At 47.0% G+C, this 16,052-nt stretch overlaps 1 protein-coding gene across 2 annotated transcripts; it reads left to right on the plus strand.

The window, feature by feature from the left end:
• Positions 1-411: 411 nt before the first annotated feature.
• On the plus strand, positions 412-10,453 carry UAP1 (UDP-N-acetylglucosamine pyrophosphorylase 1). Of its 2 annotated transcripts, XM_077277498.1 has the most exons (11): positions 412-585; positions 3,363-3,658; positions 3,796-4,000; positions 4,342-4,517; positions 6,030-6,202; positions 6,510-6,703; positions 6,779-6,919; positions 7,015-7,203; positions 7,763-7,810; positions 8,763-8,829; positions 9,954-10,453. In XM_077277498.1, the coding sequence occupies exons 1-11, from the start codon at positions 503-505 to the stop codon at positions 10,050-10,052; spliced, it is 1,671 nt and encodes a 556-aa protein (XP_077133613.1). In that variant the 5' UTR covers positions 412-502; the 3' UTR covers positions 10,053-10,453. The 2 variants fall into 2 exon arrangements, with proteins under 2 accessions (XP_077133613.1, XP_077133614.1); XM_077277499.1 differs by lacking the exon at positions 7,763-7,810 and having other exon boundaries at positions 430-585.
• Positions 10,454-16,052: the final 5,599 nt, after the last annotated feature.

The raw sequence follows: 16,052 nt of genomic DNA on the forward strand, positions 1-16,052 counted from the left end.
AAACTACAGCTGTGCACACAAATAACGCGCCCTGACACTGCCCTGCTAGTTAGGAAGGGTTAATAAAAATATGCACAAAGTGGAACATATTCCACCAGACCCCGCCGTGACACAATAGGCAGGACGTGCCCTGCAGCTCCTCCCGGGGACTCCTCTCCGGCCACCGGTGTAACCGGACTGACCGTCACCGCACCGCTCCCAGAACACACTCAGACTGAAGGTTAGGTGCTGGCCACGCCCCCATATACTAGCTCCGCCCCCATGATGCGCTTCCCCTTATACATGATAACGTGCCACGAAGCAAAGTGGGTGGAACTAGACGAGCGCCATGATTTCTATTGCAGGAAATAATATGACGTCATTCAATTTCAGCCAATTAAAAAACGTGCTTTAGACACTGCCCTCTGGGACAGAGATACACACGGTCCAGACAGCGCCAACCCTATGATGGCTACGTCACGTCACTGAGCGCTGCTATGGAGACGGGCGCAGCTTGCTGTGTATGGGCGGGGCCAGCGCAGTACTGTATATAAAGAGGTCACAGGGCGGGGAGGTGTGGATTGTGTACAGAATCCGGTGTGGGAGGTGAGTAGTGGGGATGTGACAACGTGGACAGGTCCTGATGAGGTGATGTGCCGGGACCGTGGTGCCTGGGGGGAGGCACAGCCCCGTTATCACTGGGAACCGTCACATGGGGGCTGCAGGGGTGATCGCTGCATGTCGGGGGCTCCGCGTGTGCTGCTCTGTGTCCTGATGGCTTGTGCTCTGTTCCAGTGTATGAGCCGCCGGTCACTTCCCATTCTCCAGACGCCGGTGCCGCTCCTCCTAGGGACCGGGTGGCCATGAACCATCTGTCACTGGTGCAGACCAGACTGCCAGTCACTAAGTCCCGAGGCCATAAGACCAGCTTCTACCGCGCGTATGTGTCCACCTGTACATAGACCCTGCTGGGGCAGAGGCCGCAGGGAGCGCCGCGACCCCGTCCCCCAGAGGCCGCAGGGAGCGCCGCGACCCCGTCCCCCAGAGGCCGCAGGGAGCGCCGCGACCCCGTCCCCCAGAGGCCGCAGGGAGCGCCGCGACCCCGTCCCCCAGGGGCCGCAGGGAGCGCCGCGACCCCGTCCCCCAGAGGCCGCAGGGAGCGCCGCGACCCCGTCCCCCAGGGGCCGCAGGGAGCGCCGCGACCCCGTCCCCCAGGGGCCGCAGGGAGCGCCGCGACCCCGTCCCCCAGGGGCCGCAGGGAGCGCCGCGACCCCGTCCCCCAGGGGCCGCAGGGAGCGCCGCGACCCCGTCCCCCAGGGGCCGCAGGGAGCGCCGCGACCCCGTCCCCCAGGGGCCGCAGGGAGCGCCGCGACCCCGTCCCCCAGGGGCCGCAGGGAGCGCCGCGACCCCGTCCCCCAGGGGCCGCAGGGAGCGCCGCGACCCCGTCCCCCAGAGGCCGCAGGGAGCGCCGCGACCCCGTCCCCCAGGGGCCGCAGGGAGCGCCGCGACCCCGTCCCCCAGGGGCCGCAGGGAGCGCCGCGACCCCGTCCCCCAGAGGCCGCAGGGAGCGCCGCGACCCCGTCCCCCAGGGGCCGCAGGGAGCGCCGCGACCCCGTCCCCCAGGGGCCGCAGGGAGCGCCGCGACCCCGTCCCCCAGAGGCCGCAGGGAGCGCCGCGACCCCGTCCCCCAGAGGCCGCAGGGAGCGCCGCGACCCCGTCCCCCAGGGGCCGCAGGGAGCGCCGCGACCCCGTCCCCCAGAGGCCGCAGGGAGCGCCGCGACCCCGTCCCCCAGGGGCCGCAGGGAGCGCCGCGACCCCGTCCCCCAGGGGCCGCAGGGAGCGCCGCGACCCCGTCCCCCAGGGGCCGCAGGGAGCGCCGCGACCCCGTCCCCCAGGGGCCGCAGGGAGCGCCGCGACCCCGTCCCCCAGAGGCCGCAGGGAGCGCCGCGACCCCGTCCCCCAGAGGCCGCAGGGAGCGCCGCGACCCCGTCCCCCAGAGGCCGCAGGGAGCGCCGCGACCCCATGGGGTAGTAAAGTAATGTGAACACGGCCTACAGCTCCGTCCACTATTGTATAGAATTGGTGCGGATTACTTCCATGACCCGGTCCATTGGCAACAATGGTAATCTCCGACCGCTGGAGCCGTGAGAACCGACTCTTACCGGACAGCATCCACAGCTCTTGTGATTAGCCGGCCTATGCGATGTGATCGTTGCCACGTGATTGTGGACCAGGCTGGCCAATAACAAAAAGAGCTGGGAATGCTGTCCGGTAAGAGATGGTTCTCACGGCTCCCATACAGCGGTCGTAAGTGATGAACCGCATCATGGAATAGATTGGCACCAACTCTATTTTGTAATAGACTTTTTAGGAAAAAATCTGATTGTTGGAAAACCCTTTTAAGCCATTGAGGGATTTGAGTCTGAAGGGACATAAGAGAATAATCGCTCTGTAATGTATCATGGGAATCTTACCTGGACAGTCATTGATGATATATTGCTAGGACGTGCCAGCAATATCCAAGTGTCTGTTCACACAGAGCCGCTTTATTTCCTGTCCTGGCTCTGCTAGAGCCTACAGGGATGGCAGTCGTCTATACATGGCCGCCAATCCACCTTCTAAAGATAGCTAAGGTATCTGGCCATATGCAGGGGAAATACAATGGGTTGTAAAACTGCAGTTACCCCCTGCATTGTGTGTATAGGGATTGAAGGGGTTATCTGGTCCATCAGTTGTAGCATCTAAATACAAAAGAAGCAATACTTGTCCTAACTCCTAAAGTTCTTACTGGTCTCTAGTTCCTGGTCCCATCTTGGCACACAGGAAATGCCCATATGCCAACCACTTGCCACAGCGGATCAGTGGCAGGAATGATTTGCTGCCATTCAGAGTCATAACCTTAATAATGTTTAAAAATTATGATTTTTATTATGTATGTCTCCTACATAAATGCATTACTTTCCTCCACCGATCTTCATCCAGCTGCCATTCTCAGTAGTTCATGGCCCCCAGTGGGAGTCCTGTGACCCACTCCTGCCTACCTCTTCCTATGTGTAGGCCTGCAGCAACATCATCGTTGTGGGATCGCACACGCATAACGTCATACTAGGCCGACTAATCAGAAGAGACGCAGAGGAAAGCCAGCAGATAGGAGGTGGTTCGGTGGGCTCCTGTCCAACCGCCAGAGTCTACTGACCCAGCCAGAAGACCAAGGGTTCGGCAAATCGATTTTGTCTTCTTCACTGGTTGCGTCTTGTTCCGTTGTAATCTGTAAAAGATTCTAAAATAAAACCCAAGTTCTCCCTTCTTGGTTCTACCTGTATGTTTAGGAAAAGACCTGCCTGAAGTCTTAGGTTTAATCCTCTGAAACGTTTTCTTTTTAGAACTTGGATTCATAACATGGACATAAGAACGCTTCGTTTGTCCCTGGCGGAGGCTGGTCAGAGCCATGTGTTGCAGTTTTGGGATGAACTGTCTGAAGTCCAGCGCTCGCATTTGCTGGAGGAGTTGCAGAGCTTGAGCTTCCAGGAACTCAATGGCTTCTTTCACAGGGCCATGGCTGCGTTTTCTGTATCTTCTGCCCAGGAAAAAGTGGACGCTAGGATGGAGGCTGTGCCCAGAGAGGTCCTGGGCAGTGTCACACGGGATCAAGAGCGTCTTAGTGACTGGGAGGCAGAAGGTAACCGCGTTCAGTCATTCTGTAATGTGATCTGGAGGCGTCTGTAACTTACAAGCTAAGAATCGGGAATGGGGAATATTTTTTTTTATGTAGGGTAATGTAGTAATATTACAAACTATTGTGTATTTTGTTGCCAGGTTTTACTCATATCGCCCACGGTAAAGTAGCAGTTTTGTTGCTTGCTGGTGGGCAAGGAACCCGTTTGGGGGTGACCTACCCCAAGGGTATGTATGATGTCGGCCTTCCCTCCCACAAAAGCCTCTTCCAAATCCAGGCTGAACGCATCTTGAAATTACAGAGGCTCGCAAAGGAGAAACATGGGAAGGACTGTATCATTCCATGGTGGGTCATGTGTAATAATCGGCTTGAGGGGGGCGATTCTGTGTGTGAAAATGGACTAAATCAGTGGCTTAAGGTTATTACAGTGGTGATGTTCAGGATTTCTGTAGACCCAATAAAGCCATCACCAAAAGTTGGTCACAAGAGATGGTTTTATCCCAGATATATCAGGCACGGAATAATGTATTCCTTATTCCTGGCCAGAAATCATGACAAATGGCACGAGGAAGCTCCACTCCTGGATGGTGCCTGATGTTTATCAGACGTAGAGTAGAAAAGTCTTGCATAATGGAAGAGATCTGGATTTTTCGTCTTATTTTACTTTTTTCCTCTTGCTTTTACAGGTACATTATGACAAGTGGTCGTACTATGGAGTCTACTCGTGAATTCTTCCAGAAACATCAATATTTTGGGCTGAATGAAGAAGACATTGTGTTGTTCCAACAAGGAATGTTACCAGCGATGAGTTTTGATGGGAAAATCCTTATGGAGGAAAAGGGCAAGCTTTCCATGGCTCCAGGTGGGCTATGATTATTTAGTTGTTTTGGTTTACATTGATCCCGAACTATAAGCTGATTAGGGGGTGTTAGACTGTTGATGGGTTTGGCTGATAGTTATGTAATGTGTACTGGGTGTTCTGACTCTTCATGCCAGATATTTTGGGGTACATGGAGAAAACTATTGGACATGTTGGATTTTAAATCTCCACATTGCAAAAAAAGTGTTGATTCATCTGAATGGCCAAATGGCCCTTTTCTTGTTTTCTTTTCTGTTAATACTATCTATGTTCTAACATGATCTTATGGGGTATATGGATAGTTGAAACCACATGTGCACTCAGCTAAGCATGTATGTGGGGGAAGGAGGAATAGAACCATCCAACCGCGCACTGATCTAACTTATATGGTCACATATCATCTACAAGGAGCCTTCTCGGAATGAGAGCTCGAACCTGAAAGCCACTTTATAGCTAGGTTCACACACTGCATGTTTGGTGCAGATTTCAAAACTGGAACCACAGCATTTTTGCACCTAAGCTTTACCCATATCTTTGACACCTACCGAAGCATTTTTTTGCATAACTTATTTAAAACATAAACAAAAATAGTTTAAACAGCAGATTTGGGATTTTTGAAATGAATGATTTGATTAAAATCTACACCAAAAAAGCTGCACTGTCAGTACAGAGATTGATATGCTCTTGGTTTAAAAACAAACAACTTTTGCATCACAAAATAAAAAAAAAAATTGATTGTTAAAACTCATCCACTTTGCTGGTGCTAAGAAATGCTGTAAAGTTTTTGCAGTTGTGAGCCATCTGCAGCATAAAATGATATGGTAGTGATCTTAAACCCACATCGCTAGTTGTTGGTTTTTTTTGTTTTTTTTTAACAATGCTGCTACTGTCACATGTAGATAATGTCACCCAGAAAATCCTAAGTATTAGTGATGAGCAAACGTGCTTGGATTAGTTGTTATCTGACCATGCTCGGGTGCTAACCGAGTGACTTCGACATGCTCGAAAAATATGTTCTAGTCCCCACGACTGTTCGACAGACGAAACGCATGCAGGGATTGCCTGTTTGTTAGCCCCAGGTGGTGTTCTCCTGAAGATGGACCCTTTGGACCAGTTTGCCTCTGCATCATAGGAGAAGCGCAGGAGAACTGAGGTTGGCCGACTCCAGCTTCAGAGAGCAAGCTGTAAGCGCAGACCCTACTTGTGCAACGCACAGAGTAGCTGCCCCAGCTGGGACTCCAGGGTGGCCGATAATCTAGGCAATAAACTATAGAATTAAAATTTCCTCCTGTGTGGAGTACAAGAGTATTTTTTAGTAAAGGTTAAATTACAAAGCTGTTCATTGTTACGAGCGTACTGCAATTTTACAAAAATATTAACTTGAGACCATCCCCTTTAAAACCTTATTCATGTCATGGTTTTGGTCCAATTTTTTTATTTTTTTCCCAGAAGACACATGCGCCTCTTGTTGACCAATGCTCCAGTAAACCTGATAAAGCTTGCTCTTGTTTTCAGATGGTAATGGAGGACTGTATAGAGCCTTAGGTGCACACGGGGTGCTCAAAGATATGGAAAAACGGGGCATAGACTACATCCACGTGTACTGTGTAGACAACATCTTGGTGAAGGTGGCGGATCCAGTGTTCATTGGCTTCTGTGTGGCCAACGAAGCGGACTGTGGAGCCAAGGTAAAGTCTCGTCACATCTCAGCAAACACTTGTGGAGATGTATAACATAAAGTAAGTTCTAGACCATAACACATTTAGATGTTCTGCTGGTCGTTTAGCATTATGAGTGTAATGGATAAATGCACCGTAAGCAAATTCCATAAGGCTCTGCTGTTTTATGACCCTATATATGGCCAAAAAGTGCCTTCACCCTGCACGCTCCACTCCATTATTACCCTGTATATGGCCATAAAGTGCCTTCACCCTGCACGCTCCACTCCATTATCTCCAGCTTCACTGCAGTCTCTTCTCCATTTTGCATACCTAGGTTGTGGAGAAGATGAATCCTACTGAACCAGTCGGCGTTGTTTGTCGTGTGGATGGTGTGTACCAGGTAGTGGAATACAGCGAGATCACACTCCCGACGGCCCAAAAAAGGAGCCCAGATGGAAGACTTATGTATAATGCCGGCAATATTGCCAACCACTTCTTCACCAGAAAGTTCCTGCAGCAAGTGGTGGAGTAAGTCACTCGGCACTGTAATCGTAAAGTAAAATACGTCCTCAGGGTCTCCCTCATCCATTCTGTATGTCACAGGGTCCATGAGCCTCAGCTGCTGCACCATGTCGCTGTGAAGAAAATCCCTCATGTGGATGCTCAGGGTTCACTAATTCACCCTGATAAACCCAATGGGGTGAAAATGGAAAAGTTTGTGTTTGATATTTTCCAGTTTGCAAAGTGAGTAGATCAGCATGGACTTGTTGGTCGCGCACCCGTGCTTGTCTGTGTGGTCAGGATAGCCACTGACCTTTCTTCTCATTTTCGGCTTCCAGGAAGTTTGTAGTGTTTGAGGTTCTTCGAGAGGAGGAATTCTCTCCTCTGAAAAATGCAGACAGCCAAAATGGAAAGGACAATCCCACTACTGCGCGCCATGCGCTCATGTCTTTACATCACTGCTGGGTTCTCAATTCTGGGGGACACTTTGTGGATGAAAATGGCACCCGGATACCAGCTATTCCCCTGTAAGTATCAGCTTCATCACACTCCTACTATAAAAATGGAACCGCTACATACTAGGATAATGGTCTATTCCACCAAGGTGTGTGTCTTTAATTTGACGTGGCGTAAGTTGGTAAAATAAAAATGAATAGTCCCCTATCAGAACTCTCTTAGCAGTACATGCCATCACCACCCAGTCCCCTTCGTACATTTTCTAGCAATGACAGGCATGTGATTAGCCACAGCAAACAGCGGGTGAAGCGGTAACCACCAATGCCGTGGCACTCACATGTTTGTCTCCACCAGGAGATGAAGCAAGGAGGCTCAGAGGACCTTTTGCACTGCTAGGAGAGGGACTGGTAGGTTAGTATATCATAAATTTTTCTTTTAAATCTGTACATATGGTGGCATAAGGCCCCCTGTCACCCACAAGGTTTCAACACTACAAAGGAGGTTTAATATACTACGATGGCCACTAAGCACAGTGAGCCATCCATGTAATGCTTTGACATGAGGAAGAACTATAATTTTGTTTTAGGTTTCATTCAATTCCATGTTTTATTACATTTATCTTTAAAACAGCCATGCTAAAGAAGAGAATGGAACCACGCCAGACCACACACAGAACAAGTAACTATGGCTGCATGGTGCAGGGTCTTCCACAAGGGGCGACTAACAAGGGCTTTTGTTTCACTTGGTGGAGGGAACAAATGATGACCATCAAGAGATGCTGAACACTTTCATACCAGTGCAACATACACGTTCCTGATCCCACTTGAGCCTTTTTTTAGGGTTCAAGCAGGTGCTGAAATACAAGCGCCCCATGTGGTCTCAATCACTGTAATATTGCAAGTTCTGCAGTTTTCTCATAAATTTGTTCCTCAATCTCATGAAGTGAGTAAATGGAAACAAACTGAAAACCTGCTCTGATGTCTTCCAACTAATACAAGTGCACAATAATATATTACAAGAGCTCGGAGCTCTGGGCATGAACATTACCAGCAATCCAAGGGTTCATCCCTGTGTCCTGATCTCCTCAGCGAGCCTGACCTGATCAGGACAGGTATTGATTATCTGGTTGTACTTGTAGGCCAAAACAGAAAATGTTGCCTTTGGTTTTTTTCCATTTTAACCAATCCAGTATTATTCTAAAAAAAATCTGAAGAGTGCGCTGTGATTGGCTGGTTTTTGTTAAACCATTTTGATATGTGGCTCGGTGTTTCTGCTTACTGACATCTTATCGCTGGAAGGAAATTAGAAACTACAGAACTCCTCATTACAATGATTGAGTTTTCTTCACATAAAAAGCAAAATGTTCCTTTTTACGATCATACCCCTCTCATCGCAGGGGTCGCAGCACTCTACCGGCGGCAGCGGGTGGATGTAACTAGATATACAGGTTATGAATGAGATTTTAGTTTGTTTCCTCACTTTACAAGGTGTCTACTAATCACTCCATGCATGGTCTCTCACTGGTTTCTTCTATGGGTACGGCCTCCTCTGTCCTACCTGCTTCGTAACCAGCCTTTCCCAGCTCGTATTACTACTTTCTAATACGTTTTGGTTTGTATTGTCCCTTTAGCATGAAAGAAGCAGGTGACTTGCCAATTCAATGTGAGATCTCTCCCCTCGTTTCATATGCTGGAGAGGTAAGTTGCTGCATGGCCAAATATTTTTTACATTTTTCTCCTGGTTCTGAAATCCATGGTTTTCTCATCTCCGACACCAGTATAGACCATAAAGGTTTGTTAGATGAAGATCCTCGAGCAGAGGACCTTAGACCTCCAGCTGGCTGCCAGCAGTGGAGAGTTGGCTGCACTTGCACAGCTCTCTACATTGTCGCTTGCGATTTTTATTTTTATTTTTTTTTTCCCCTCTCCCCCCAGTTCTCCTGTAGAAATTAATGAAGAGGGCTGTCCATATACAGCCAACTCTCCACTGACCAAAACCCGGGTACCCAGTTGGGGAAATGCTGGTGTCATGGGTGGGAAGAATAAATACTAAAAAGCACACCATGTGGTATCTCCACGTTCGTAAAAATATAAGCTTAATTAACCTGATCTTACCGATCACGCCATAGTCAGCTGCCAGAACTGTGTTTTACTTTTATTTCTGTTAAAAAACAAAAACGAAACACGCAGTTGGAGGGTTCAAAGCATTGTACCTACACCAAAATGATATCCTCTATAAAACATCAGCACAGGATGCAAAAAATAAAAAATCCCTCACATGGCTTCATCAGCTGCGTAACGAAAATGTTACGGGTTCCGAAAAAATGGCAGTATGAGTGAAATATATAATATATATACACTTTTTTAAATGGCAGCATAATTGAAATTTTTTTCTGCTGCATAAGGAATGGCGTATAAAAACCAAATCCGCCACCCCCCCCAAAAAAAAATAAATTTGGAACTTTTTTTTTTTTTACACATTTACTAGTAAATTACACGTAAAATTTATGATGCCATTTAAATGTACAACTTGTCCTGCAAAAGAAGGAAGAAGAAAAAAAAAAAAAAAAACCCTCACATGGCTATGTTGGTTGAGAAATTTAAAAAAAGTTATTGCTCTTGAGAGAGAAAAAAATCAGGTTGAGAAGGGGTTAAGCTACATTGAGAGCAAAGATTTGCAACTGCACCTGTGCTACCATGAGCGTTGTTGCATGTCCCAGTGTAATCCGGCGCAGGGTACATCGGGCGCCCGGCCTCCATCCAGTTTACACCTTTTGCTCGATATGACTTCACCCTAACCTCTCCCCCCTTTTATAATTCAGGGTCTGGAGTCGTATGTGCAGAATCTGGAGTTCCACGCGCCACTTACAATTGATGAGAACGGCGCTCAGCGGCTGGTGAGGAACGGCACGTGTCACTAGAAGATGCCAGCGGATCAACTATTCCTGCACATATAGCGATATTTATGGGGGCGCGGTGAACGAATGGCGCTGGGGATTGAACGGTACTTGAACATATGAATTACTTGGGTCTTCCTGGTCAGTTTCGGACTATACTGGACTTTATACTTTTTTTTATTTTATTTTATATTTTTAAATGCCAAACCTATATGTGAGCAATGTTCCCATGTACAGCAGACTCCACATGAAGGTAAATATTAACTATTTTTTTAAATTTGTACATAGTAAGCTATTGTACATTCAGATTTATTTTAATGTATTCTACCATCTTTTACTGTTCCGTTTTTGTGTATTTAATTTTTAAGGGGTAATGGCCATTTCTTAAAGAAAAAAAAAGAATAAACTTCAACATCTATTCTAAATTCAGCTCAAGCTGTTTTTTTTTTTTTTTTCAGTTTTACTGTCTTATTCTGTATATTTACTTGGATAATAACTACGGTACCTGGTTGCAAACCTTGCAGCACTCCCAACATCTGTTCTAATAACTAATTTACATTAATTTTGGAGCTTTTTTATGTAGAAGTCTATTGTGTTGTGGTTCTGTAAGTCCTCCTGGAACTGAAGAATAAATTGAGAACAAATTTCTGGCCATACTACGCCTGCCACTGACCAATAGAGTGCGCATTCAGACGTCCATATAAATCGGTCTGAGATCGGACCGCAATGCACAGACTTTCCGTTGGTCTCCCGACCCGAGCCTGGCAGCTTCTATAAAAATGATTTTTTATTTTTTATTTTTTTTACAATTTATATGGATCTCTAGGTGCGCCTTAGGCCTCCATCACCAGTACTGGTGAGATCCGTGGTCAGTGTCCATGTGCCATCCATAGGTACGTATGTGACATCTGTGTATCATCCATGTATCCTCCATGTGACATGTTCCAGCTCCTGGGAAAAGCAGTACAGTTAGTGCTGATCCCAGGCACCGGCTGCTGAAAGCAGTTCTCATTGTCTCCTGGTATCCCTGAGATTAGCCCGACAATGATGGGAGTTGTATTCAGCACCAGCTGTGTCCGTTCTGTGTAAAATTAAGAATTACACTTAAAAAATGGCGTGGGTTCTTGCATAATATTCACAACCAGCAGAGGTAAAGCCCACAGCTAGGGGCTGATGTTAATATTCTGGAATGACCTAGGGTCAACCTATAAATTCTAATCAGCAAAGGCTAAACAGGCAGCTGTGGGTTGATATCTCTGGTCCCTTCCCAGACTATTACGGTAATATTACCTCCCACCCCCATCCAAGCTATCAACATCCGCTCTCAGCCACCCCAGAAATGACACCTAGCCTCATTCTTCCCACTTGCCCTGTGGCAAGTAGGGTAATAGGTTTGATGTCATCCTTTGTATTGTCAGGTGACATCAAGCTCAGGGGGTTAGATATGGAGAGGCATATATAAGATGCCCCCATTTCTAACCCCATAGTAAGTTTGGAAATAAAACACACAGCAAGAATACAATCCTTTTATTTTAAACTAGATGGTTGCCCGATTCTAACGCATCGGGTATTCTAGAATATGTATGTATGTATGTACATCACGCTTAGCACAGCTAGATAGTGTATATACCAGACAGCCATATAGTATATACCACAGCCACATAGTATATAACAGACAGCCACATACTATATTGCACTGCCTACGTAACAGACAGCCACGTAGTATATAACACACAGCCCACATAAAATATAGCACAGGCCACGTAGTTTATAACACGCATCGGGTATTCTAGAATATGTATGTCGCGCTTAGCAGAGCCACGTAGTATATAGCACAGGCAGCCACATAGTATATAGCACAGCCACGTAGTATATAACACGCATCGGGTATTGTAGAATATGTATGTATGTTGCGCTTAGCACAGCCACGTAGTATATAGCACAGCCCACGTAACACAGCCACGTAGTATAGCGCACAGCCACATAGTATATACCACAGCCCAGGCAGTATATAACACAGCCACATACTATATAGCACAGCCCACGTAACACAGACAGCCACGTAATATATAACACGTATCGGGTGTTCTAGAATATGTATGTAGCGCTTAGCACAGCCACGTAGTATATAGCACAGCCATGCAGCATGTAACACAGCCCACGTAGTATATAGTAGCCAGGCAGTATATAGCACAGCCCACGTAGTATATAACACAGCCCACGTAGTATATAGCAGTGTGGGCACCATATCCCTGTAAAAAAAAATAAATATTAAAATAAAGTTATATACTCACCCTCTGGCGTCCACCGAAGCTGTGCCGACGCGCGCGATGCAGCCGCCAGCTTCCGTTCCCAGCTGCGGCAAGAAAAACTAAATCTCCGAGCACTAAAAAAAATTCTCAGAGGACCCCCGAGCGTGCTCGGGAAATCTCGAGTAACGAGTATATTCGCTCATCACTATTGCCTACCTTTTCTCTGCCATCTGTTGCTTCCTGCAGAAAAAAAAAGCACCATCCATGATTCCCCCCCCCCCAAACTTTGCACTGCGTATGCACTAAAAATGCTGCCATGTGCAGTACAAACAGGACATCCGCCGCACTCACTGCTCATTGTTCTCAGCTGGTGGCACTGCAAGGTAAATAAACACCAGTGACAGGACCAGGGAGTGCCACTCTACCCCACAGAGGAAGCCTGGAAGTGCTGAACACTAGTGGAGCTGAAGGACATGATGTCATGGCCATGTGAACAGAGGCGGGTGGCAGGAGCTAGAGCAGAGGTCCCCAACGTTTCTGACCTTGAGAGCCACATCCAGCCTTGAGAGAGGGTCACGAGCCACATTCAGCTCCCCCCCCCCCTCACAGTAGTGGCATAGCTGCTAGAGGGTGCAGGAAGCTTTGGTGGTTTCCCTGGGAGAAGACGACTAAAATGTCTGAAGGAACAGGAGAAGAAAAAGAGCACTGCACTGGTGATCGGTAATGGGCAGCTACAGAGCTGAGGGAGCAGGGGTGATAGAGGGGCGCAGACTGTGCAATAAAGGGGTGCAGAGAAATATTAAAATCACTGCACCACTTCTGTCCTGTAATGTAATTCTAAGTCTCTCATCTGGTTCCTATTCTGGTCATTTTGTGGTGTGGTCTTTAGAGTGCGTGTCAAATGTCCGTAAACATTTTTAGACCATCCGTGAATTTGAGTCCAGTCGCCCAGATAATTTTATTTTTTTTAGGAGGTTAACCCCCTGGATAATGTCAGCTGTGATTTGTCAAAAGACGCAGTTGACATCAAGCCATGGTGTTTGTAATGGAGAGTTGTCTATCCCACCCCTTCGTTACTAACCCAGTTAAGAAATACACACAAAAAATACTTTATTTGGTTGCTGTCACACTATCAGTATTTGGTCAGTATTTTACCTCAGTATTTGTAGCCAAAACCAGGAGTGGGTGATAAATGCAGAAGTGGTGAAATGTTTCTATTATACTTTTCCTCTAATTGTTCCACTCCTGGTTTTGGCTTACAAATACTGAGGTAAAATACTGACCAAATACTGATAGTGTGACAGCAGCCTTTGAATAAACCCTCCCCCGACACTTTCCCTGCTTCACCAATTTATAGTAAAAAAAAAAATTCCTTGGAATCCAACATTAGTCCACAACTGGAAACCTGAAAACATAATAAGAGAAATAAACCAATACTCTGTACCTTGTTCAGTTCACACACATTCCCTGAATCCAGCAATTGAATAGCAGTATCGTTGCTTCTATTCACAGTCGCCCGGGCCCTAATGTCACCACTCATCAGCGTTGCCGGCTTCCGCTGTGCTCTGCGAGACTCGGCGGCTCTGAACAGCGGTGACGTCAGTAACGATAATGCTCAGAGTCGCCGAGTCACGCCGCCCTGTGAGAGACTCCGTGACTATGTGCTGTCGTTACTGCTATTCAGTCGCCAGATTTGGGGAACACTGGATGGCGTTGGATCCGCGTGGGAACTTTTTTTTTTTAAATAAATTAATTTGTGAACGAGGGAGTGTCTTGTTTTTATTTCTTGCTTCTTATGTTTTTCAGGTTTCCATTTGTGGACTACGTCTGATTTGGTGCATTATCTTGGTTCAGTGGACTATGTTGTCTTTTGTTTGTTTTTTTTATATCGGTGAACCAGGGAAAGTGGGAGAGTGTTTATTCAAATAAAAGTGTATGGGTTGTGGTTTTTTTTTTTTTTTTTGTTAATTGGTTAGTAATGGGGTTGTCTGACATCTCTCCATTGCTAACACCAGCTGTTTATTTTGACATATCACAGCCGACATGAACCCCAACTACCATAATAATAATCTTTATTTTTATATAGCGCTAACATATTCTGCAGCGCTTTACAGTTTGCACACATTATAATCGCTGTCCCCGATGGGGCTCACAATCTAAATTCCCTATCAGTATGTCTTTGGAATGTGGGAGGAAACCGGAGTGCCCGGAGGAAACCCACGCAAACACGGAGAGAACATACAAACTCTTTGCAGATGTTGTCCAAGGTGGGATTAGAACCCAGGACTCCAGCGCTGCAAGGCTGCTGTGCTAACCACTGCGCCACCGTGCTACCATTACCACACCATGGTAATCAGGACGAACCGAAGCAAAGCCCCAGGATTGTGGTATCTAATGTGATGCACCACTTCTGGAGTGGCTGCCGGCTGGTATTTTTAGGCTGGAAAGGGCCCAATACCCATGGACCTTCCCAGTCTCATAGTATCGGCTCACAGCTGTCTGCTTTACCTTTGCTGGTTATCAAAAAAATGGGGGGGACCTCAGGTCATTTTTTATATTTATTAGCTTAAGACACGTACCGTAAGCTACACACGCAAAACACTATATATATATATATATATATATATATATATATATATATATATATATATATATATATATATACATACATATATATATACATACATACATACATACACACACACACACACACACACACACACACACACACACACTAGATGGTGGTCCGATTCTAACGCATCAGGTATTCTAGAATATGTATGTATGTACGTCGCGCTGTGAGTGGGGGTTAAATTCCGCGCCAATATCGCTGATTGGTCGCGCCCGGCGCTATATATAATCTCACAGATATCCGTTCATCTTTCCCTATATTTGGCCAAGCTATAGCGCTTACCGAATAAGCTGCAGCTGAACCCGGCTTCCTGGATCGCTCCGGCTGATCAGCTGTTCGGCTCTGCAGCTACATGTGTCGCGGCTGAGTGGCAGTCACAAGAAACAGGCTCTCCATGCAGGTGTTGTGACTGTCACACAGCAGTGACACATGCAGCTGCGGAGCCGAACAGCTGATCAGCCGGAGCGATCCAGGAAGCCGGGTTCCCGATCCAGCTTATTCGAATAAGCCCTGACCCGATCAAATTCGCTCATCTCTAGTGATATCTACTAAATTGTAAGCAAAAAAGGTCATTAAAGGGTTTTCCAAAATTATTCTACTTTGCTTATACAATGCCATCATATTCTGCAGCGCTTTACAGACATCACTGTCCCCAATGGAGCTCACAATCAAAATTCCCTATCCATGTGTCTTTAGAGTGTGGGGGGAAACCCAGACATACATGAGGATAACATACTGTACATACTCCTTGCAGATGTTGTCCTTGGTGGGATTTGTACCCAGGACCCCAGCGCTGCAAAGCAACAGTGCTAACCACTGAGAGACCTTCAAAGGTGGCACATGTCACAGAACACTCTCTAATACCACCGGCATATAGTAAGAGGATGTGAATGCTGCAGACTTCCTTTTCTATAAGCTCCTGTTTGCTCAATGTTTGGTCTGTTAGAGAGCAGATGTCAGGGCGCGGGGTGACAGTATTGCTTCCTGAATCTTTACAGCCCGACAAACCAGTGTTCGCTTTATCAGGAGCAGGTGGTGGTTTTGCATGGTCTCATGAAGACGACCCCTGACCATATGTCCCATGAGGACAATACAACCGCACATATAAAATGTGGTGTAATTGGGTTTGTCACAACTTGT

Source organism: Ranitomeya variabilis, chromosome 8 (assembly GCF_051348905.1).
Source record: "Ranitomeya variabilis isolate aRanVar5 chromosome 8, aRanVar5.hap1, whole genome shotgun sequence".
Taxonomy (NCBI): Eukaryota; Metazoa; Chordata; class Amphibia; order Anura; family Dendrobatidae; genus Ranitomeya; species Ranitomeya variabilis.